Source organism: Theropithecus gelada, chromosome 12 (assembly GCF_003255815.1).
Source record: "Theropithecus gelada isolate Dixy chromosome 12, Tgel_1.0, whole genome shotgun sequence".
Taxonomy (NCBI): Eukaryota; Metazoa; Chordata; class Mammalia; order Primates; family Cercopithecidae; genus Theropithecus; species Theropithecus gelada.
Window position 1 is genome coordinate 72365263 of NC_037680.1, and position 24907 is coordinate 72390169.

Consider the following 24907-nt stretch of genomic DNA (forward strand, 5'->3'; position numbering starts at 1 on the left):
GATTATATGATTCGATTTCTTTTGACAGACAACACTGGTAGCACTGTGATGGGGAATTCATTAGAGTGAATTTCAATAGAGAAGAAATTGATGCCAAGTCAACTATTGCAATGAGACACATGGGAGAAGAAAGAAGGCAGGGAGCAGCAAGGTGTGGCAAGGGGACCAGGTCGGTGCAGCAGGGATTGTAGGAGTTGTGTGAAATGGAAACCCTAGGCTTGGTGACTGACTGAATCACCAGGTGAAGAAGATGGAGTTTTTGAGAATGATTCTGAAGACTGGTAATGATACTTTCTGGGCCCCAACAGGCTTTTATTATTTTTTAAGGAATATGCAACTCTTTCATTTCAGACTTGTTAGGTATTTGGTATTTCCATATATACTTGAAAACAGATGCACTGTAGAAGGTTGAACCAACAAGGCTGCACAATAGGAGAAACTATCAGAATTGAGAACAGCTTTTGGCCTCATGTAGAAGGAAAATACATTATCCCCGGGAACTACCAGGTAAATATGTTAGCACTATTTCAACCTGCACAGTAAATAAAACTGTGGAAAGGTCTGCAGAGGGCATTAACAAATTCAACCAATAATGGCTCCCAGCTTTCTATAACAAGTTACTCAGAGATTTTTGCTTTTCCTACCTTTGCAAATTTATGTATTCGGATTGATCCTACCAAATAAAGGAGCAACATAGTGAACAAATAAAAGAACTGCAACAACAACAACAAAAAGCTTTCCAAAAGAAAATGCCAAATAAAACTTGTAAAATGCTTCTTAGATAGAAGAGGATTTACCGTTTTTCATTTGTTAATCATGCCTTCCTTCACTGAGGCAAAATACTAAAACATAAGACTTAACATATAAAGGGGCATGAAATGGAAATACAAAAACACTTGGCAGCAATTAGTCATATCAAGTCTTTTTGGTGGAAAAGAAAAACTGCTCATTTAGTCTGGGAAGCTGTCAGTCTAAGCATGTGAAGTGTGGAAGTAATATAGGATATAGTCAGGAGATTTGGTTTTGGATCCACAATTACTATTGCATTATTCTTCAACACTGCTGTCTGTATATGTGCCATACATATGCAATTCATCAGAAAAGGATATAAAATTGTTAACCAAAATATGGGGAAAATATTTTACTAATAATCAAATAAAATGGTGTTTTTTTTTTTTTTTTAAGTCTGGTCAATTCAAGAAAGTGTTTTGTTCTTTTTCATTAAAAAATTAATGCTGGGTGTCAATGAAAATTGAGAATTGATACGGGATGAAAATCACTTCAACCTGTCTTGAAGTACAATTTAGCAACAAATACCTTGGTCCTATGACTCCATCTAAAGAAATATTTCAAAATAGAGAAAAGCCTTTAGTAAAAACTACTCATCGTGATATTATTTATAATGCAGGAAAACTGAAAGCAAACTGAATGTCCAAAAGTAAGCTACAGTTCGGTAAATGTATTAATAGTTTGAATTATGCTTATAAAGATGGGAACATGTTCATGTTATAATATTAACATGAAAAAAACCCACCCAGCATACACAATAGTGTGCTTCCAGCATTGTAAAAAGGCATTTAAATTAGAGGCACACAATATATAGTAAGCAGTAGAATGGGTACCCCATTAGTAGTTTTCTATATTTTGTAATTTTTCACAGTTAGCACTATTTTAAAAATAAATATTTTGGGAATTGTTCCTGGTGTGGATATTTACTCTGTAAAGATGCTCAAAGCTTTAAAAATCGCTTTCTAAAACAATTTTCTAAAATATTATAACTAAAACAAAATATTTTACATAAACTCGAGGATAGCATATTCTTTCTTTTCACACACACACACACACAGACACACACACCCTTTTAAAATATTTTATTTATTTTATTTTATTTTTTAAGAGACAAAGTCTCACTATGCCCAGGCTGGTCTGAAACACCTGAGCTCCAGTGAGCCTCCCACCACCTCATCCTCCCAAAGTGCTAGGATTATAGGCGTGAGCCACCACACCCGGCCCTTTTCATACATAACTTTGTAAATTATAGAGAAGAAACAGATTATATAGTAACTCTTTCCATACCTTCAGGTTATCTGGCAGTTCTGATCGCCCAGCATACCCAGGGTTCATTGTTATAAAGACAGCACACGTGGGGTCAAGTTTTAGTTCAGTTCCTTCAAACATCAGTATATCAGTACCTGCATTAATACCTGTAGGTAATCAGCAATTAAAGGACTTAGTAACACCACATATAAACATGAGCTGTGCCATTCATTACCTCTCATATTTCTTTCATTTTCACATAATGCAAAGACAAACTAGTCCATTACCTCTTTGGATAGTAAGAATTTGTTGAGCAACCACAGAGAGTACTTCCAAATCAATTCTGTTAAACTCATCAAAGCAAGCCCAGGCTCCACACGATAACAGTCCCTATGAGAAAAGAGTAATGAAAATTTTTGACTTTATCTGATTCAATATTGCATTGAAATGTTGTATTTTCACCTGATCTTTTCTAGGATTTAATATCCTGTCAAGGAAATTGCTTATTCGCCTTTATCTTTAAAGACAGCTGATTTTTTCATTACCAATTCATTATACTGCATGAATAAAAGAGTTTGATCAATTGGAAAATTTTCCAATTAACATTTTTCTCCTTTCTGCATTTTTTTTTAGCATTTAGACATACACCTATAATCTCAAAGCCTTTCCTGCTTTTTATTTACAAGTTGATTTTATTTGCTTACTCCACATGGATTTTATAGCATAGGTTATAATAACCATTTAAATAAGATGACTTCTGTTGCGAATGAGACTGCCTTGTGGTTTGAGCACCTTAATAGCCAACTACCATAGTTTAAGGCCCTGGTTTACAGTCCTAACCCACAGCTACCTCACAGATATGTACTATTTTATCATAAGGAAAAACTGGAAAATCAAGCATAAGTAGTTTCATCTGAATTCAGATTTACTTTTAAAAACATCAAACGATTCAACAAATATGTACTGAACATATATTTTATAGATTGTGTGTGTGTGCATGCAAGCACACACGTGCATGTGTTACATCAAGTACATTGTATGTGCCAACCGTGACTCATAGCACTTTGTTTGTATCTTTTATGCAAGGACACTTTTAAGGCTATACCATATGAGATGTTAAATAATTAGCACAAAGCCACACAGATTATAGCAGCTGGCCTTGGATTTTTACACATTTCATTCTTCTGAACCACACTGGATTGTACACGACTTCTATGCATGTCAAAGAATAGTACATTCTCATTAGTTGGAGAAGACTCTATAAATGACTTTGACCTCTTATGCATGACAACAAATCACAGAGAATAGAATGCTTTGGAAGTCATATTCAAGCGTTATATAAATTTTGAGAGTCTTGATAATAAAAATCATGCCTTTCTAATATTCTACCCCCATTATCCAGCACAATCCCAACACAAAGAAGCTATTTACAAATACTTACAAATAAGCAAATTTAATATTAATAAGTTTATGACTCTAAATAAAATAATTAAGATAGTCATTACATAGATTCAAAAACTGAGCAATATGCACCAACATTTCTTTAGACATTTAAGAATGCAATGGCTATTCAAATTGCATGTAGAATTCTTTAGTTTTGTTATTTTTTCTTTTATATATCTATTTTTATTTGTACAAATTTATGGAGTATGTGTGCAATTTTGTTACATGTATAGATTGCATAGCAACTAAGTCACTATGCAATCTGGTATCCATCACTTGAATAACATACACTGGCATCATACCATTTTGCTTTCCATACCATTTTATGGTATCCATCACGTATATAACATACACTGCATCTATGAAGTAATCTCTCATCACACACCTCTCCCACCTTCTCATCCTTCAATTTCTATCATTCTACTCTCTACATAGCCATGTGTACAGATTTCTTAGCACCCACTTATGAGTGAGAACATGGGATATTTGACTTTCTGTGCCCGGCTTGTTTCATTTAAGATAATGACTTCTAGTTCCATCCAGGTTGCTGCAAAAGACATGATTTCATTCTTTTTTATAGCTGAATAGTATTTCATTGTATAGATGTAATCCATTTTCTTTATCCATTTCTCCACTGAAGGACACTTAGTTTGATTCCGTATCTTTGCTATTGGGAATAGTGCTCATTTCAACGAAGGTGTAAATCATTACAAAGAATGAATTAAAATGTTAGTTGGTCATTTAAATGTTTTCTTGATATTTTATTAATTACAATTTTGAGCTTTTAAACGTTCTAATTGTTTCAGTATCACAAATGTAGAATAATCAAACTCCAGATCAGTCATATTCTAGCCAGGAACAGTTTACAGCATGAGTTAGGGGTGGTATATTCTATTTTGCTAGTTTTTAAATCTTTTTTAAAGTTAACTTTTTCTGGAGAAAATTTGGAAAAGTAAATATTCCAGAATCTTTATTTTATTTATTTATTTATTTTTGGAAAATCACTCCTTTGTCTTTATTAAAGAAACTTAGAAAGAGACCAGACCTGCCAATCAAGGGGTGAGGTACTGGCCAGGAAGGTGGAGTGGGGCTCAGGCCCTGGGGATTTCAAGTGCAGACCAATGGCCTGGGAGGGGCCAAGGAGACCAGATTCTGGCAGCAGCTAAGGAGGTGCCCAAGGGCACTTTCAGGCACTGGGGCCATCAGCTGGTTCTGTGGGCAGGGGTTGGGGGTTGGGATGCAGGGTAGTTTGGGCTGGCCTGGAATCTCTCTGAGGCCACCCTGCCTTGTCTACCTAGATCATCCACTGGTCCTGATCCTGTTCGTTGCCTTCCATGTCCAACTCATTGACCTCTCCGTCATCAGGCGACTCATTGTAGTCATTCATCTCATCCATGTCCTGCATGTCCTCATCATCCTCTGAGTCCTCTTCACTATCCTCATCGTCTTCATCATCCTTTTCTTCCTCGTCATCATAGTGCTCTGAGGCTGGCTTGCCAAGAGGAACCAGGTTGTTGTCTTTCTCTGCCATGCTTTGGAGCCAGGCCTGATGCTGCTGTTCCTGCTGCTGCAGCTCTGTCTCGTCCACACAGGGTCGATCCAGATTAAACCACAGTGTCTCAGTCACACGAGGGAAGAGTGAGGGGAACAAAGTGGACATGGCTCCTAGATAGCTGTTTGACCTTGGCTGAGTCACTTAACCTCTCTGGGCCTCAATGTCTTCATCGCGCCGGGAGGCTGCAGCCGGCGGTGACCCGGAAGCGCTTCACTCAGCCTGAGCGGAAGAACCCCTCCAGAATCTTTAAAATGTGCTTTGCATATACATGGACACAAAGAAAAGAACAATGGACACTGGGTCCCATTTGAGGGTGGAGGGTGGGAGGAGGGTGAGGATTGAAAAACTACCTATTGGCTATTATGATGATTATCTGGGTGACAAAATTATCTGCACACCAGATAAACTCTCGCAACACACAATCTGCCCATGTAACAAACCTGCACCTGTACCCCTGGAATCTAAAATAAAAATTGGAAATAAAAATAAAATGTGCTTTGAAAAATTACAGAAAAATATAAATAAATATATAATTTCCAGTGGATCATTTTGTGTTCAGTTGTGTCACCTAACATTTTAAGGAATGACAGGCTATAGCCACAAGCTGCTGAAATGATCAGATGTTTACAGGTTTATAGGCAGGGACTTGGTATCTCTAATTCCACCTTTTGAAGCTCATGGACTGACAAGAGTAAGAATCTAACTTAGAATTAAAAAAAAGTAATACACTGATTTGATCTTTATAAATTATTAAATTATCACATGTAACCTGAAAATATGTACATCTATAATGCATAAATAAAAATAAATTTTTAAAAAGAAAAACAAATAATAAAACTTAAGGTTTCAAGTTCACTGAAATGATTGATTAGAATATGTCTATAAAAGTAAATTACTGACTCTAAATAACGTCTCAATAACAAGATCAACAGGTTAAAGATGTCTTTAGAATCCCACAACCTTTACACGATGCAATCGTTCTCAAACTCTTATCTGCTCCAATGTATTTAAGGGACACCACTTACTCCAACCAGTAATAATGACTTGTTACAGTAGGGACTGGAGAGGGAAGTAGAGCTTCTCTGCAAATAGGGTTTGGCTATAACCTTACTTCCTTTAAGAATTATTGAGATAGTGCTTCAATTTTTACTTTTACTTAAGTTACAGTAAACCTTTTACTTGTATTCAATTATGTTGCATCATAAATAGCCATCTCTGATCAGTTATCCTGTTGTAAAGAAATGAGGAGTTCCCTTTTGCGGCCATCACCGAAGCGGGAGCGGCCAAAATGAAGTTTAATCCCTTTGTGACTTCCAACCGAAGCAAGAATCGCAAAAGGCATTTCAATGCACCTTCCCACATTCGCAGGAAGATTATGTCTTCCCCTCTTTCCAAAGAGCTGAGACAGAAGTACAATGTGCGATCCAAGCCCATCCGAAAGGATGAGGAAGTTCAGGTTGTACGAGGACACTATAAAGGTCAGCAAATTGGCAAAGTAGTCCAGGTTTACAGGAAGAAGAATGTTATCAACATTGAACGGGTGCAGCGGGAAAAGGCTAATGGCACAACTGTCCACGTAGGCATTCACCCCAGCAAGGTGGTTATCACTAGGCTAAAACTGCATAAAGACCGCAAAAAGATCCTTGAACGGAAAGCCAAACCTCGCCAAGTAGGAAAGGAAAAGGGCAAATACAAGGAAGAAACAATTGAGAAGATGCAGGAATAAAGTAATCTTATATAAAAGCTTTGATTAAAACTTGAAACAAAGAAAAAAAAAAAAAAGAACTGAGGAGTTAATTCAAACCTTAAAGAATTTTCCCAAAGCCAAATAATCCAACCCATCAGAGCAGTTGAAAACAACACATTGTTTGGCTACAGCTTTTGCCAAATCCTTGGTAGTTTCAGTCTTCCCAGTGCCAGCTGGACCCTCAGGTGCTCCTCCAAGGTGCAAATGAAGGGCTCCAAATAAGGTTCTGAAACATATGAAATAGACATTCTTTGTAGAATAATGTGATTTTTTTCCATGCACATGCCAAGAAGAGAAAAAGGTTACATTGAAAACCAAACTTCCAACTTCCTCTTTGATTTCTTCCTTCCCAGTAACCTCTGAAAATCTCTGATAGTTCATTACTTTGTCTGTTATTATATTTTATTTCTGAATAGCTATATATATGCCACATTGAGAACAAATCCACTTTTGAAATTTAATGTTGACTTCTGGCCAATACGAGAATTCAGCTGACCTTGAATCCCCCAATTCTCCAACTATAAGCACATGGAAATATTACAGAAAAGAAAACAAATAATAATTTAAAACACATGGCCAGTTTTGAAAGAATGAAAAGAAAATTACCAACGAAGAAGGAATGCAAAGCTGGAGAATTAGACATTAAAAGATTGTTTCGGGATCAGTATTTAAATAAATGCGTATATTTATGCTCAGATAGAAACAGAAAATAAACCCTCAGAAGTGAGCAATGTGGGGAGCTGGCATGGATCCACCTGTATAAATCTAGAAGTCTTGAAAGGCTGTCTTGTCTCTAAATGGAAACTAAAATCACTCCAGCAACTTACCAGAGAGAGACAAACAAGAGTCAATTATGGAAGAGACAAGGAAGCCTACCCTTTATGCAGGGCCTGATGAAAAGCTTGTATCGTTCGTGCAGGGAAAAAGCGGTCCAAGTTTCTACTAGTCATGGGTACATTAATCCAAAATGATAACATTTTGTTCTGAACCAGAAAAAACTCTAGAGTCCTCCTCAGAGATAAATATGAAACTGCTCCTTATGGACACCTCCACAGGTGACAACATGCAAGCCTGGGGGAAACAATCACTATTAAAACGAGCTCACAGTTCAAACAGGAGAGAGAGATCAGAATTAGGAGACAGACTTGCTGTGGCAAAAGCAGATGGACAAAGAGTGTTATTATATGAATGGCGTCCTACCCTCTGTGGTATTCTGGTGGTCTGTTAAATGAGATTTTAAATATAAAGCAACAGACACCAAAAAATTGTGAGAGAAAAACAGAAGCCAATTTTATAAATGAGACAATTTGAAACTCTAGCAATAAAAATATAATTTAAAAACTCAGTGAATAAGTTAAATAGCAGAATAAACATAAAGAAACAGAAAATTATGCACTAAAAATTACTCAAAGAGATACAGAGACTGAATGTAAGAAAAGAGAAAAAGGAGGAAGAAAATGGGGAAGAAGCAAAATTTAAACAGCAATGGCTGATAATTTTTCAGAATTCAAGAAAAACATGAATGGAAAAAGGCCCAAATAGGATAAATAAAAACTAATCTACATCTAGTAACATTACAGTGAACATCAACAATAAAGAGAAATCTTAAAAACTATAACAGAGAAAAGAAAATTACCTACAAAAGAATAACGCGGACTTAGCAGCAGTAGCAATGGATGCCAGGAGAAGAACGAGTTTTAAGGGCTGAGGGAACACTGTTCATCTACACTTCTATACCTAGCTAATCTGTCATTTAATAATTGAGCAAAGACACACAAGGAAGCATTTTTAGACAAAGACTGATAGAGCTCATTACTTGCAAAGCCTCCCTGGAACAATTACTAGAAGACATTGCCTAGTAAGGGGAAGAAAATTAAAACAAAAGTAAGGCAAAGCAAGAAGCACTGGTGAGTAAAGAAAATGATAAAACATTTTTGGTAAACCTGTATATTAATAGTAAAAAAGATGTAACACTCTATTTAATAGGGTTCTTTCTTGGAATTTTGACTAAAGCCCCAAGCTGAGAACAATAAGTACCAGCTCATCTTATCTTATAGATGGTGAAGTTGGTTTGGTCATTAGCATATAAAAATTAGATAAGAAGACCGTAAGTGAGTGATCAGGAGCGAGGACTTCTTTAGAAAGAATCATTTGTGTGTTGTGTTTTTTACCTCTCTCTGTATGGTGGAAGAAAGAGCAGCACTTTTCCCTCTCCCAAGCTAACCGAGGGGCCTTTGAGACTACTCAGAAAGCTCGACACACCATCCACCCCCTGAATTTTCTAGAGCACAGAAACTGAGTGCTGACTCACAACCAAAAACATTTCAAGCTGAAAAGATGCCTGCAGCTTCTCCGGATGGCAGAATGGGAGAAAAGAAACAGAGAGATGTGTTCCCACTGCTGGCAAAACAAACGTGTGTCTATCACCGGGCCAGGTCCAGATCCCAAGAGCCAGATTTGAGTCACACTGAATGGGACTCTATGCAGGAGGCCCATCTGAGACAGGAGAAAATCCCCAAAAGAGGGTCTGCGTGTGGTGAGCCTCAGAGGCTGAAGCAAAAGCCACCTGCGGCCAGCCCGAGAAGGCATTTTCCAAAAGTGGGAGAATCCAGTCACTTCAGGGGCTTTAAGGAACCCGCATAAACATCCCTTGGAAGATCCGGCACATCTGGGCTTGTGCCATCACCAAGACATCACTAAACAGCCAAGAGATAGTTGTCACACAAGACACTTGTCACATATAAACCTAGTTCTCTGTTTCTGTTTTCTCCCCTTCAACCTCTAATACTGGGCGAAGCAAAAGATAAGCTATTGAGAGATGAAACCAAGGATAGGGATAAAAATAGCTAAAAACTGACCACATCTATTTTCCAAATTCAGGCTCTCAGCCTGAGTCAGACTTGAGCTGAGGGAGAAGGAAGCTTTAAATTGGATGGGAGCTATTATTAATTTTGATATTAGACGTAAGTGGACTTTTATTATTTTAAAAAATGATATTTATAATTAATATTTTAGAGTGACCAGAAAAGCTAGGGAATCTACCCTAGATTTCATTCAGGAATGAGAAATATTTATATAATAGAGCAACTTTAAAAGAACAGTAATAAGAAAGAATAAAATTGCTTTCTGCTTGCATCCTAAAACTGGTTTATTCAATAGACTAGTTAAAATGACTAATTTTCAGGAAAGAAATTTAAAAACAAAGTTTAATTTAGTATTTGACAATAACTTGGAATATAAGAGATAGGAACCTGAAGTTAAAGTAAAGACATTTTATTATTCAGAAAGAGAATAGAGATATTTATTAACTTTAGGCTTTATTAAGCGAAACAGGCATTCATTAAATGTAAGATAACCTTTAAGAGAATAGAAACAGCACCCTATATCATAGCCCATATCATATCCCATGTTATATCCATATCAAATGAGATAAATTAATAAAGAAAACTCAATCACATTACAGGCGTGCACCACCATGACCCACTAATTTTTGTATTTTTAGTAGAGACAGGTTTTCACCATGTTGGCCAGGCTGGTCTCAAACCCCTAACCTCAGGTGATCCTAACCTCAGTCTTCCATAGTGCTGGGTTTACAGGTGTAAGCCACCATACCTGGCCAAAACATTGACAATTCTAATCATTCTCTAGGAAACAATATAATTTAAAACTGCTTTTCAGTTTATGGATATTCAATACATTTTATTAAATACCTGCTTTATGCCAGGAAATGAGTTGGTGCTTGGGGGAGAGAGAAAAATAGGGCACAATCTTTGTAGTCTATGAAAAGACTACAATAAAGAATATCAGATATATCAAATATATTTTCAATCCATTATGATGAGTGCTATGACAGAAGAAGATACATGCTTCTTCTGTCTCAGTGATGCTTCTTCTGAAGATACATGCTTCTTCATTCTCAGTGACGAGAATCACTGAGGACAGATTCTTAATGTACAGAATGTCAGAGAAAAGCTAAACATAAAAGATGATGTTCCAAAGGATTAAGTAGGAGTTAGTTGTATTTATTGAGGAACAAAAGAAAGGGAGAGAACTTGCCAGGAAAACGAGAGGCTGTGTGCACAGGTAGTGAGTGAAGAAGTAGAATGGTATGCATAAGAAAGAGTTTGGTGTTACTGGAATATTGAGTTCAATAGACAGATTATATTGCACCTCATATGCTATATTAGAACTTAAAAAACTTAAAAAATTGGGAAGATATTAAGCAGCTAATAGGATGGTGCTATTAGAGCCAGGAGAAGAAAACAGTGTTGAGCAGAATCTTTCTATCCTTCCTCTCTTCTTGACTATATCACCCATATGAAGGAAACTTATACCAAAACTTCTAATTTCTCACTCCATCCATATTGTACTTAGGAGGTCAGTTCCTGACATGAGTGGTACCCTGTTTAAGCAGTGGTTGGAGTCACTGTGTGGCTCTCATTCCCCATCTGCAACTGGATGAATTGGACCCACTATACTTGGATTCAGTTCTTCAGCCATAATGGAAAGCAAGCTTAGCTTTAAGGAGCAGGAAATAGCCATCTTCAAGCTAGGCTACATTCTTCGATCCAGATTATACATGAGAGCTCTGAATTGAGGATCAGATAATTGCTCAGCCACTTACAAACTAAGACTTTATTTTTCATTACTTTAGCTCTTTAGGTGCTCTGAAAGGAAGAAAAATGTAGATTCCAAATTCCTAACACATATTTAAGAAACATTTCTAAAATAAAATCAGATATTTGACAAAGGAACAAGGGCAATTTTATGGAGAACAGATAGTCTTTTCAACAAATGGTGGTGAAACAACTGGAAAAAGTGAATCTAAACACAAAATTAATTCAAAATGGATCACAGACTTAAATGTAAAACTTAAAACTGTACAAGTTTAACAGGTATATGATCTCCTAGGGACATTCAGCTGGTAAGGGAAGCACACCTCAAGTAAGCATGGGTACAACTCCAGTAAACACACTGCACAGGCTCCCCTCCCAAGTGCTGGCAGGCCACTGCACAGGTGGACAGCCCACTCCAAGAGAAGAATCATGGGAGAAAGAACACAAGACCACAGAGGCACGTCAAGTCAGAAGGTCAAACCGTGCACCTGTCTTTCAAGTTGCCCACTTGGCCCTCTTCCAAGTGTACTTTCCTTCCTCTTGTTTCTGCTCTAGAGCTTTTAAATAAACTTTTACTCCTGTTCTAAAACTTGCCTCAGTTTCTCTTTCTGCCTTATGCCCTTCCATCAAATTCTTTCTTCTGAGGAGGCAGGAATTGAGGTTGCTTCAGACCTGCGTGGATTCACCACCAGTAACATGGTGTCTTTATAATGGCTCACTACAGCCTCAACTCCTGGGCTCAAGTGATCCTCCTGCCTCAGCCTTCAATGTAGCTAGGACTAAAGGTGTGCACCACCATACTTGGCCATTTTTGTTTTGTTTTGTTTTAGTTAATTTTTTGTAGAGATGGGAGTTTTGCTATGTTGCCCAGACTGGTCTTGAATTCTTGGTGTCAAGTGATCCTCCTCCTTTGGCCTCCCAAAGTGCTGGGATTATAGGTGTGAGCAACTGCACTCAGTCAAAAGATAGTATTTAGACAATAAAAACACAAGCTACATACTGGAAGGAAATATTTGCAGAAATGCATATCAGATAAAGGACTTGTATTCAAAACATACAAAGAACACTTAAAACTTGACAAAAGAAAAATAACCCAATTACAAAATGGACAAAAGATCTGAACAAACACCTCACCAAAAGAGATATCCATATAAAAATAAGCATACGAAAAGATGCTCAACATCATATATCATTAGGAAACTGCAAAAAAGCAAAATGAGATGCAACTACACACCTATTAGAATTACTAAAATCAAAAGCATTGATAACATCAAATGCTGGCAAGATGTGGAATAACAGAGATTCTCATTCATTGCTGGTGGCAATGCAAATGGAGTTCCAAAGTACAGCCACTTTGGGAGGCAATCTAGCAGTTTCTCACAAAGCTAAACATAGGCTTAGGGCATGATCCAGCAATCATGCTTCTAGTTATTTACCCAAATGAGTTTAAAACTTATGTCCACCCAAAAACCTGCACAAGAATATTTGCAGCGGCTTTATTTATAATCACTGAAATTTGGAAGCAACCAAGATGTCCTTCAACAGGTGAACAGATAAACTGTGTTACACCCATATAATAGAGTATTATTCATCAATAAAAATAAATGTGTTATCAAGCTGCAAAAAGACATGGAGGAACCTTAAATGCATATTGCTAAGTAAAAAGAGACAGTATATATAATTTCAGGTACTATATGACACTTTGGAATAGATATATGACAAAAATGGTCAGTGATCGCCAGAGATTCTGGGGGAGGGGAGGAGCATGGGGGCATTTTTAGGGCAGTAAAATTATTCTTTAGTAGTGGATATATGACATTATGCATTTGTCAAAACCCACAGAACTCTACAACACAGTGGACCCTGATATAAATTGTATAAATTGTGAACTTTAGTTAACAGGCATGTATCAATATTGGTTTATCAATTGTAACAAATGTACCATACTAATGAGGGATGTTGGGCCAGGCACAGTGGCTCAAATGTGTAATCCCAGCACTTTGGGAGGCTGAGGCAGGCGGATCACGAGGTCAGGAGATCAAGATGATCCTGGCCAACATGGTGAAACTCCGTCTCTACTAAAAATACAAAAATTAGCTGGGGATGGTGGCATGTGCCTGTAATCCCAGCTACTCAGGAGGCTGAGGCAGGAGAATCGCTTGAACCAGGGAGTCGGAGGTTGCAGTGAGCTGAGATCGTGTCGCTGCACTCCAGCTTGGCAACAGAGCGAGACTTTGTCTCAAAAAAAAAAAAGAAAGATGTTAATGGGAGAAACTGTGTAGGACAGAGAGAGGTTAAGAATTCTCTGTACTTTCTGCATAATTTTTTTGTAAATCTAAAATTACTCTTTAAAGAGTCTTTTTTAAACAGAGTGTCACTCTGTCACCCAGGCTGGAGTGCAGTGGCACAATCTCGGCTCACTGCAGCCTCCACCTCCTGGGTTCAAGTGATTCTCCTACCTCAGCCTCCTGAATAGCTGGGACTACAGCCACACACCACCCCACCCAGCTAATTTTTATATTTTTAGTAGAGATGGGTTTTCGCCATGTTGGCCAGACTGGTCTCGAATTCCTGGGCTCAAATGATCCACTCACCTTATACTCCCAAAATGCTGGGATTACAGGCATAAGCCACCACACCAGGCCAAAATGTCTACTTTTTTAAAGGAAGAGAATTAAATAAATACATTTAATTCAATTAAATCAGTAGGACTTACTGTGTGCCTACGTGTGAAGAACTGAGAAAGAGTTGAGGACAAAGCTAGGTATTTGTAGAGATGACTGGGTTGATAAATAGCCACTGTCATTTCCTGAGATGGGACTAGGGGAGGCTGAGTGAATTTAGGAGGTAAAATGGTACATTTGCTTTTAGAAGAAATGTAAATGTAAGTACCTCTGAGGTATCAAATGGAAATATCAAGTAGACTTGTGTATAGCAAGCTTATAGGAGAGACTAGGGCCAGAGGTACAGATATGGGGTCTTCAAGATGTAGGCCATTAAAGCATGGGACTGGATGAGAACATTCAGGAAACCACAAAGCATGAAACAAATCACTACATGAAAAAACTCTTGAAAATTCAGCGTTTCTAGCCTATTCTCATGAATCAATATTGTGATACTGACCATACTGCCAAAAGCAATCTACAGATTCAATGCAATTCCCACATCAAAATACCATGGTCATACTTCACAGAACTAGAATAAACAATCCTAAAATTCATATGGAAGCAAAAAAAAAACGCTGCCTAGTCAAAGCAAAACTAAGCAAAAAGAACAAATCTGGAGGTATCACATTACCCAACTTCAAACTACACTATAAGGCTATAGTTACCAAAACAGCATGGTACTAGTATAAAAATAGGCACATAGGCACATAGGCACATAGACCAATGGAACAGAACAGAGAACCCAGAAATAAAACCAAATACTTACAGCCAACTGATCTTCAACAAAGCCAACAAAAATGTAAAGTGGGGGAAAGGACACGCTATTCAACAAATGGTGCTGGGATAACTGGCAAGCAATATTTAGAAGAATGAAATTGGATCCTCAGCTCTCACCTTATACAAAAATCAACTCAAGATGGATCAAAGACTTAAATCTAAGACCTGAAACCATAAAAATTCTATAAGATAACATTGGAAAAATCCTTCTAGACATTGGCTTAGGCAAAGAGTTCATGACTAGGAACCCAAAAGCAAATGCAACAAAAACAAAGATAAATAGATGGCACTTAATTAAACTAAAAAGCTTCTGCACAGCAAAAGAAATAATCAGCAGAGTAAACAGACCAACCCACAGAGTAGGAGAAAATATTTGCAAACTATGCATCTGACAAAGGACTAATATGCAGAATCTATGAGGAACTCAAATCTGCAAGAAAAAAACAACTAATTCCCCCAAAATTGGGTTAAGGACATGAATAGACAATTCTCAAAAGAAGATATACAAATGGCCAAAAATCATATGAAAAAATGCTCAACATTACTAATGATCAGGGAAAGGTAAATCAAAACCACAATGTGATACCACTTTATTCCTGCAAGAATGGTCATAATTTTAAAATAAAAAAAATAGATGTTGGCGTGGATGTGGTGAAAAGGGAACACTTTTACATCACTGGTAGGGATGTAAACTAGTACAACCACTATGGAAAACAGTGTGGAGATTCCTTAAAGAACTAAAAGTAGATCTAACATTTGATGCAGCAATCCCACTCCTGGGTATCTACCCAGAGGAAAAGAAGTCATTGTATGGCAAAGACACTTGCATGCAAATGTTTATAGCAGCACAATTCGCAATTGCAAACATATGGAACCAGCCCAAATGCCCATCAATCAACAAGTGGATAAAGAAAATGTGATGTATATGTGTATATACACACACGCACACACACACGCGCGCGCACACACACACACACACCCCATGGAATATTATTCAGCCATAAAAAGGAAGGAAATGATAACATTCACAGCAACCTGGATGGAGCTGGAGACTGTTATTCTAAGTCAAGTAACTCAGGAATGGAAAACCAAACATCATATGTTCTCACTTATAAGTGGGAGTTAAGCTATGAGGACACAAAGGCATAAGAATGGCACAAGCGACTTTAGGGACTTGGGGAAAAGGGTGGGAGTGGGATGCGGGATAAAATATTACACATTGGGTACAGTGTACATTGCTCAGGTGATCGGTGCACCAAATCTCAGAAATCACCACTAAAGAATTTATCCATGTAACCAAACACCACCTGTTCCCCATAAACCTATTGAAATAATAAAAATATAAATTTTAAAAAGAAAATTCAGTGTTTCAAGGGAACAATAAATGACTCAAATGATCCAAGAAAAAGAAAGTTTCAGGAAGAAAGAAGGGATGGACAGTGTCAACAACAAGTGACACCTACTAATACTTAGAGCCCTAGTATTGAGTGGAGGAAGCCAGCAGAGAAAGAGAAATGAAGACAAACCTAAGAGGAAAATTAAGGGTCTAGGAAAAAATAACACAGGCTAAATTAACAGTATGGAAGACAATTTGGTATTTTAAATAAATCAGTGGTATAGGGATCAGTGAAAGTTATTTCCAATAGATCCTTAAATTAAAGGGTTTACCTGTAACATCTATCCGTGAGTGGTGTAATAACCAGCCTAGGGGAATTACCCAGATATTCATATCCATATCGCAAACCAGCACTGATCATTTTTGTTTCTAAATGATTTTCCTAGGATAAATGAGATAAAATAAGTTAATTTAAACAACAAAATTGTAAATAATACAAAATCTCAAGCTCTTTAATAAGTAATAACCATAATATAGACATCTTCAAAATTCACTTTTCAGGTGTCATTTGATTCCATGGCAGAATTAAATATCTAGTTTCCATGGATGAATAATTGAAGTCACTGGTTTTAATTTTTCCCATAAAATATTTTAGTATTTGTCCCTTACCTCTTCCATATTTTTAATCATTGTGTGTTAACAATAGAGGGGATATTACTCATCATTTAACAGATGAGGAAACTGATGCTTAAAGAGAAGAAGTAACTTCCCCAACGTTATACATTTGGGAATGGGAGGATCTGGTATCTGAAATGATTCCACCATCTGAGCTTCTAGCTCAGTACTAAATACACTGCCCCTCAATTTGTTTCCCAGGATGCTAGTTCTTACCTCTTCTCTCCTCCCACCCCATACCCCCCAAGACTTCCACAAAAGCCTATATGATGAAAACTATGCATCTGTCTCTGCCCATACCCAATAGGCCCTATCTTGCCCACTTTACTAACTGTTCCTGCCCTGCTTGCATTCTCCATTATGATTACCATCACCATCCACCTGGATGCCCTGGCAAAAACCATGTTTCTGCCTTCTTCAATTGATCAATTAGAGGAATCTTTTTTTTTTTTTTTTTTCCTGAGACAGGGTCTCACTCTGTCGCCCAGGCTGGAGTGCAATGGCACAATCTCAGCTCACTGCAACCTCTGCCTCCTGGGTCCAAGCAATTCTCCTACCTCAGTCCTCAAGTAGCTGGGACTACAGGCACGCCCCACCATATGCCCAGTTAATTTTTGTATTTTTAGTAGAGATGGGGTTTTACCATCTTGGCCAGGCTGGTCTTGAACTCCTGACCTCAAGTGATCTGCCTGCCTTGGCCTCCCAAAGTGCTGGGATTACAGGTGTGAGCCACCATGCCCAGCAATGAGAGGAAACATCAATGACTAAATCAGACTGAAAAAGTTTGATTCATACATCCTTTAGATGCATCAAGAACCTAAAAACACAATTTTAAACTGACTAGTCCCAACATTTTGCAGATTCAGCAAGCCTAGCAATTCGTTTAAAATGAGTAAGTTTTGATAATTACTCATGATTTTCATGTATCTATATATGTATATATGTTTATATATAACTATACATTTGGATATAGATAAGGACACAGATATCAATACAGATGATATAGTTATCAGCACCTTAATCTTCAAGCTAAAGAAATGCTTATTTGGGTATAGTGTGCCATCAGCAAAAGATTCCAGGTTACCGCTACTATTTCCTATGTGAGCAAGCAAGCACAAATTTAAAATTACGAGCTGAAATTGCTGTGTAATGTAACATTCAGTGATATCACTTACTTGCCAATAGTACCTAAGCTGACTTAACCATTCAAAGTCAGAGTCATCACTAATATTTTTTTTTACAAGTGATGAGAGGACATCTCTAGCATGGACATCCAGTACCACAAGTGCTCCCAGAGTTACACGATTCTGCTTGGACAATTTGCCACGCACCAAAGTGACAATATCATCAATTTGTCTGTTACATGTTGTCAAGTATTGCTCAAGAGCCTGAAAGAAAATAAGATATGATTTCCCAATGTGATGAAAATTATTTTGAACAAAACATTCTGAACTAGTATATACACAGATTATTCTCTGCATTTTGATCACAACTCTCCATGTAACACAATTTAAAAATAATTTGTTTTTCTTACTACAAAGATACCAGGTGAACAAGCCCAATCAGGTATAATGGATATACGTAATTTGTCTCTACTCATTATCCTTTCCTTTTCTATTTCTTCTCTATTCTCTGTGGTTTTGTTGGAGCTATCAATCATATTGCCCACTCTCCATGGCAATATGAAGGAGGGAATGTGTGACTAAACCAGAACCAATCATAGTTCTTCCTGGGGACTGCTATATAGATTGAGAGAAAAGTGCTCTTTGCTAGGCTTGGGAGGCTGTGGATATGCCAATCTAAAGTAACTACAAGCTGTCTTCTGCTCTACAGAATAAAGCCTACCAGAGCCAACAGAGATAGAGAGCAACAACAATAGAGACAGAGACCATGGCTGGGAGTGGTGGCTCACACCTACAATCCTAGCACTTTGGGAGGCCGAGGCGGGCAGATCACCTGAGGTCAGGAGTTTGAGACCAGCCTGGCCAACATGGTGAAACCCTGTCTCTACCAAAAATATGAAAAGTTAGCCGGATGTGGTGGTGTTTGCCTATAATCCCAGCTACTCGGGAGGCTGAGGCAGGAGAATAGCTTGAACCTGGGAGGTGGAGGTTGCAGCGGGCCAAGATCATGCCACTGCACTCCAGCCTAGGTGACAGAGCAAGACTCCATCTCAAAAAAAAAAAAAAAAAAAGAAAAAAGAAAAAGAGAGAGAGAGAGAGAACAAGAGAGAGACCACAGCACAATGCAGCTCTGAGGCCCTGATTCCGACTGCTCCTGTTTAGATCCTACGAGTCCCTCTAGTACTCTCACATAAGCTTTCTGAAAGGGGTTTGTGCTTCTTGAAATATAAAGATGCTAATAAACAAAACATTGAACATTTTAGTTTATAATAAGCTAATGCCAGTTCTGAAGATGAGGCTTGCTTCTCTTTTCTGATGGGTAAATCTAATGAGTAAGTTAAAAAAGAGAAGAGGACTTATGACAAAAATAAAATTACAGTCAACAAAAACCACTGTGCTTAAGAGAAGTATCAATATGCTCCAGTGGCTGCTTTTCCTACTTTAAAAACATTTAATAACACTGTACACCAAGGAGTTTATTTCACTCTGTTACAGCCATTGCTAAGTGGCAGCAAGGAAACTGAAAGTGAGGGTTCCCAAGAATGAGAAGAAGTTTAAAAGACAGAGATGAGGACTGCAAGTTGTTTCTCCAAGGGGCACTTTTCTTGTTTCCTGAAATACTTCATCTTTTTTTATTATTACTTTTAAAAGGGATCATTCTTCAAAGGTTTGGTGCCTAAACACTATTTCATTTCTATATGATTAATTTGCTATTAATTTTATTCTTCAGTAGCAAAAAATAAACTTCTGTCCCACCCATGTTCAACCACAAGCAGGGAGATCCCAGGAGGCTGCACGTCCCTTGGTGGCCCACCTTGGAGAAATCCCTCTGAGTGTGGTGGTTGGTGAGTAGTAGCTTAAAAGTAGAAAGACAAAATGAATTCTCTGGACTTACTGAGGAAAAAAGAAAAATACACATGGGGAGACACATCCAAGGGCCCAAAAGGAAACCCAGGGGCTTACTGCTATTAGGGATACTCTTATGCCCCAGTGCCCTGCTTTTCACAAAGAAAGACCTTTTCCTGAAAACTCTTGACTTCCTGTCCTATAACCTATTCCTTCTTGTAGAGGAGAAGTAGGTGACCTGTTGGTAAGTTGGAGCAAATTAAACATGTGTCACTCAGTCCCTTATTCTTTGGAATCTGTCTGTCTACAGAGAACATGCATCCTTCTCAAAACCCTGTTCAACAATACCTTAAAGTTAAAGACATTTCAAATTCCATGTCAAAAACGTATTTAAAAATCACGATTTTATTTTTATTTATTTATTATTAATTTATTTATTTTATTATACTTTAAGTTCTAGGGTACATGTGTACAACGTGCAGGCTTGTTACATATGTATACATGTTCCATGTTGGTGTGCTGCACCCACTAACTTGTCATTTACATTAGCTATATCTCCTAATGCTATCCCTCCGCCCGACCCCCTCCCCACAATAGACCCGGTGTGTGATGTTCCCCTTTCTGTGTCCAAGTGGTCTCATTGTTCAATTCCCACCTATGAGTGAGAACATGCAGTGTTTGGTTTTCTGTTCTTGTGATAGTTTGCTAAGAATGATGGTTTCCAGCTTCATCCATGTCTCTACAAAGGACACAAACTCATCCTTTGTAGGCTGCATAGTATTCCATGGTGTACATGTGCCACATTTTCTTAATCCAGTCTGTCCCTGATGGACATTTGGGTTGATTCCAAGTCTTTCCTATTGTGAATAGTGTCACAATAAACATACGTATGCATGTGTCTTTATAGCAGCATGATTTATAATCCTTTGGGTATATCCCCAGTAAAGGGATGGCTGGGTCAAATGGTATTTCTAGTTCTAGATCCTTGAGGAATCACCACACTGTTTTCCACAATGGTTGAACTAGTTTACAGTCCCACCAACAGTGTAAAAGTGTTCCTATTTCTCCACATCCTCTCCAGCACTTGATGTTTCCTAACTTTTTAATGATCACCACTCTAACTGGTGTGAGATGGTATCTCATTGTGGTTTTGATTTGCATTTCTCTGATGACCAGTGATGATGAGCATTTTTTCATGTGTCTGTTGGCTACAAAAATGTCTTCTTTTGAGAAGTGTCTGTTCATATCCTTTGCCCACTTTCTGATGGGGTTGTTTCTTTCTTGTAAATGTGTTTGAGTTCTTTGTAGGTTCTGGATATTAGCCCTTTGTCAGATGAGTAGATTGCAAAAATTTTCCCCCATTCTGTAGGTTGTCTGCTCACTCTGATGGTAGTTTCTTTTGCTGTGCAGGAGCTCTTTAGTTTAATTGGATCCCATTTGTCAATTTTGGCTTTTGTTGCCATTGCTTTTGGTGTTTTAGACATGAAGTCCTTGCCCATGCCTATATCCTGAATGGTATTGTCTAGGTTTTCTTCTCGGGTTTTTATACTTTTAGGTCTAACGTTTAAGTCTCTAATCCATCTTGAATTAATTTTCATATAAGGAGTAAGGAAAGGATCCAGTTTCAGCTTTCTACTTACGGCTAGCCATAAAAATCATGATTTTAAACTACAGATCTATAACTGCTAGGTTCCAGTAGACCCCTCAGTCAACTGAAAGTTGAGTCACTTAAAATCCTGTCTCAGTGATAGAACTGTTACAATGAATGTAATTTTAGTTTTTCATTAACAATTACAATCTAATTAATGTTAAATTAATATATCCAATTATATTATTTACATATTTAATACTAAGCATCACTTAAAATATTCATAATTATTATGTATTCAAAATCAATACATTAGAAATAAAAACAGTCACAGTAAGTCAACCGGAGCCTTATCTATATAGGGTAGTTTTACTCAAGGTATAAAAGAGAATACTGTTACTTTATTTCCTGCTAATCTTTATGAGTTTCTTAGTCCTATTATCACTCTATTTTTAAAGGCATAAAAATGTGTATAATAACAAGATTGAGGTTCAAGTATCATTGACTTTTATATGCTGTGAATAAACATGATTTAAAGAATAATTTTGAAATTATTGGTATAAATTTTTCCTACATATTTGTTATGTGCAATTTTTATTTAAAAAATCAGTAATTTGGCTTGCAGCATAAAGTAGATTTTTAAGTGAATTGTATTTATTTCAGTTTTTAAAATAAGTGTATTCTGGCAATAATAAACCATTGAAAAAATGCTTAAAAAAAAATCTGAGGGTTAATAAAAGCTTACCTTTATCCCCACTGGAATAGCTGTTTGTACTTCTTTTGTCCAAAAGATTTGGGATACACAGAGAACAGTCTGTCCAGGCCAATCCCTTACCCAGTTAATTCGTTCATCTTTTGTATAGGCAAAAATTGCATCTCCAATTACCTAATCAAAGAAGAATATGCTAAATATTAACCATTTCCTGAACAAGTTATACAACTGAGAGTTAAACTCCTAAACTAGATTAACTCATACTGCTCAATTTTTTACAACATTCTTAGACATTTATGCAAGACTCACTTAAACCATACGATTGTAACTATTTATATTCAAGTTTAATCACATTCCTGTGAGCAAGGCAAACATATTATATAACATTTTATTTTCGTGATGTACTATCAATTTGTGTGAACCACATGGTATCAAATATTCATTTGAACAATTTTAGCCAAAGACATCCTAGATACATTTGGATTGAACCAGCATGAGCAATTTTATTGCAAAATACAAATTCAAATAATTCCAAAATGAGATCCATCAAATTTATAGATGATTTTCTTTTAATTTAATCTGATCTCCACTCAGCCATATGCATGTATCCATGCACACCCGGGCATCGCACAGTCTTTCTCAAGTTACTCCTGTGTTTCCAGGCCTCACTCCCTCTCAATCCTGTAGTTTGAAGCCCAAGGCAATGACGACAGAGACAGATGTACAATTCATTCATGGAGAGTTGAGGGCTGTAAAGTCAGGAAGTCTAATTTTGTACTTCACTACCTATGTTCAGTGGACTGATACATCTACTTTTCCACCAGTCATCGGTGGGAAACACACTAGTCTGTTACATTCATCAGCCAGAAATAGTGATGTCTGTGAGGTGATATGTACTTTAATGTTTGAATTTCAGAAGAGATTTCTTAGATTTTTCTGAGAAATATCTCAGGATGGTTAAACCATTCTGGATTTCTAGTCTTGCTGGGATATTTATAGAATGGAACAGTGATAAAGGGCAGAGTGCTGGGTATTGATAATAAAGACATTTTTAAGAGCAGAAGAAGCCACGGAAAGGGCAGGTGAAAATGGACACCTGGGGGATGACAGAAGCAAAATAAATAAATAAATAAATAAAATAGAAAGGTGCAGCAGAGAAATGCCAAGAAGATGGAGTAAAAATGTGCTCTAAGAGGACACTGTGGGGAGAACAAGAGAAAGACATTGAAATCTGGATCACAAAAAGGGATTTCTATATAGTTAGATGAGGAGAAATATGATTATATAAAGTTCCACAATATTGTAAGTAAAGTCTATTATTATATCTATGTTTACCATATTATATATGATATAGATATATAGAATAATATATATATGTAGTAGCCTTTCAAGCATGCAAATACACATAGCACAACACAGTAACACACATATCTCCTATTTGTAGAGTTGTATACTGCACTTGCTTGCATATTTTGTCAACACAAACTTACACGGGAAGATTTTTAAAAGATACTTATTTTCTACATCACTTTTTTTAAACTTTATTTTTTGTATTTTTCAACTTTTATTTTAGATAGAGGGTTATATGTGCAGGTTTGTTACATGGGTGTATCGCAACCAGGTACTGAGCATAGTACCCAATAGTAAGTTTTTAACCCTATGCTCCCCTTTCTTCTCTCCCCACCTAGAGGTCTACAGTATCTATTGTTGCCATGTTTATGTACATGTGTGCTCAAAGTTTAGCTCCCACTTATAAGTGAGAACATGTGGTATTTGGTTTTCCATTCCAGTGTTAATTTGTTTAGGATTAAGGCCTCCAGCTCCATCTATGTCGCTACAAAGGACATGATTCCATTCTTTTTTATGCCTGCATATCCTATACAACTTCTTGCCACCCTATGTTAATACTCTGAAATGGCAACCAAAATATTTTCTCCAAGTACTTAGACAATCAAAATTAAAAGAGTAGTTGAAATATTACCAGATATACACAAAATAATGACTTATTACTCTATACTACATCAATTCGCAAATCATATAAGACAATTCAATGCTGCTAAAGAGTGACCGAAGTGGAATGTATTAATATTGCTAATGGCTTCAAAAACAGTAATGCTATTTCTCAATATTTGTCAAGACCTATGAAAACGCATCTTCTTTGGCCCAGTAAACCTATACATGGGACGTTATCATACAAAAATTAAAATTCAAAAACACCAGATATAAGCATAAGTACATTCATTGTAACATAACTCATAATAGGGAAAAAATCAGACCTGTCCAAAAGATTTTACATTTTCTGGAAAATATTGGGTAGGCAAGCATTAAAGCCATATTTAAGAGAAAGAAACATTAAGAAGAGAAAGAAACAGTGGTAACATTGAACATCTAGATTCCAATGAATTTTTCCAACACATTTGTGGGAGAGTCTGACACATTAATTTAAATATTAATTAACTGGAAGTCCTAGACAGAGCCATCAGGCAAGAGAAGGAAATAAAAGGTGTCCAAATAGGAAAAGAAGAACTCAATCAATCTCTCTGTACCGGCAATATGATTCTATACCTAGACAACCTTAAAGGCCCCACCAAAAGACTCCTGAAGCAGATAAATGACTTCAGTAAAGTTTCAGGAAATAAAATCAATGTACAAAATTGGTAACATTTCTATATCCCAATAATGTTCAAGCTGAGAGCCAAATCAAGAATGCAATCCCATTCACAATAGCCACACAAAAAAATAAAATACCTAGGAATTCATCTAACCAAGGAGGTGAAAGATCTCTA

The 24907-nt window shown here is 37.1% G+C and overlaps 2 protein-coding genes and 1 pseudogene across 3 annotated transcripts in view; 1 reads left to right on the forward strand and 2 right to left on the reverse strand.

The window, feature by feature from the left end:
- The window catches only part of DNAH7 (dynein axonemal heavy chain 7), a 340938-nt gene that overhangs the window by 165547 nt on the left and 150484 nt on the right, over positions 1-24907 (reverse strand). Inside the window, exons 22-27 of the mRNA XM_025404220.1 lie at positions 22155-22295; positions 18028-18240; positions 16510-16619; positions 6840-7008; positions 2325-2427; positions 2077-2204 (exon numbers count right to left, since the gene is read on the reverse strand). Coding sequence (XP_025260005.1) covers positions 2077-2204; positions 2325-2427; positions 6840-7008; positions 16510-16619; positions 18028-18240; positions 22155-22295 — 864 coding nt within the window. The remainder of the gene's footprint in view (positions 1-2076; positions 2205-2324; positions 2428-6839; positions 7009-16509; positions 16620-18027; positions 18241-22154; positions 22296-24907) is intronic.
- LOC112635999 lies at positions 4471-5274 on the reverse strand (annotated as a pseudogene). Its single transcript, XR_003122115.1, has one exon. The product of XR_003122115.1 is annotated as an anaphase-promoting complex subunit 15 pseudogene (transcript).
- On the forward strand, positions 6303-6817 carry LOC112635998 (60S ribosomal protein L26-like). Its single transcript, XM_025404221.1, has one exon. The coding sequence runs from the start codon at positions 6324-6326 to the stop codon at positions 6759-6761; it is 438 nt and encodes a 145-aa protein (XP_025260006.1). The 5' UTR covers positions 6303-6323; the 3' UTR covers positions 6762-6817.

Bases quoted from the DNA above. Each gene is read 5' to 3' on its own strand.
- LOC112635998 (XM_025404221.1), top strand. From the start codon at position 6,324: ATGAAGTTTAATCCCTTTGTGACTTCCAACCGAAGCAAGAATCGCAAA.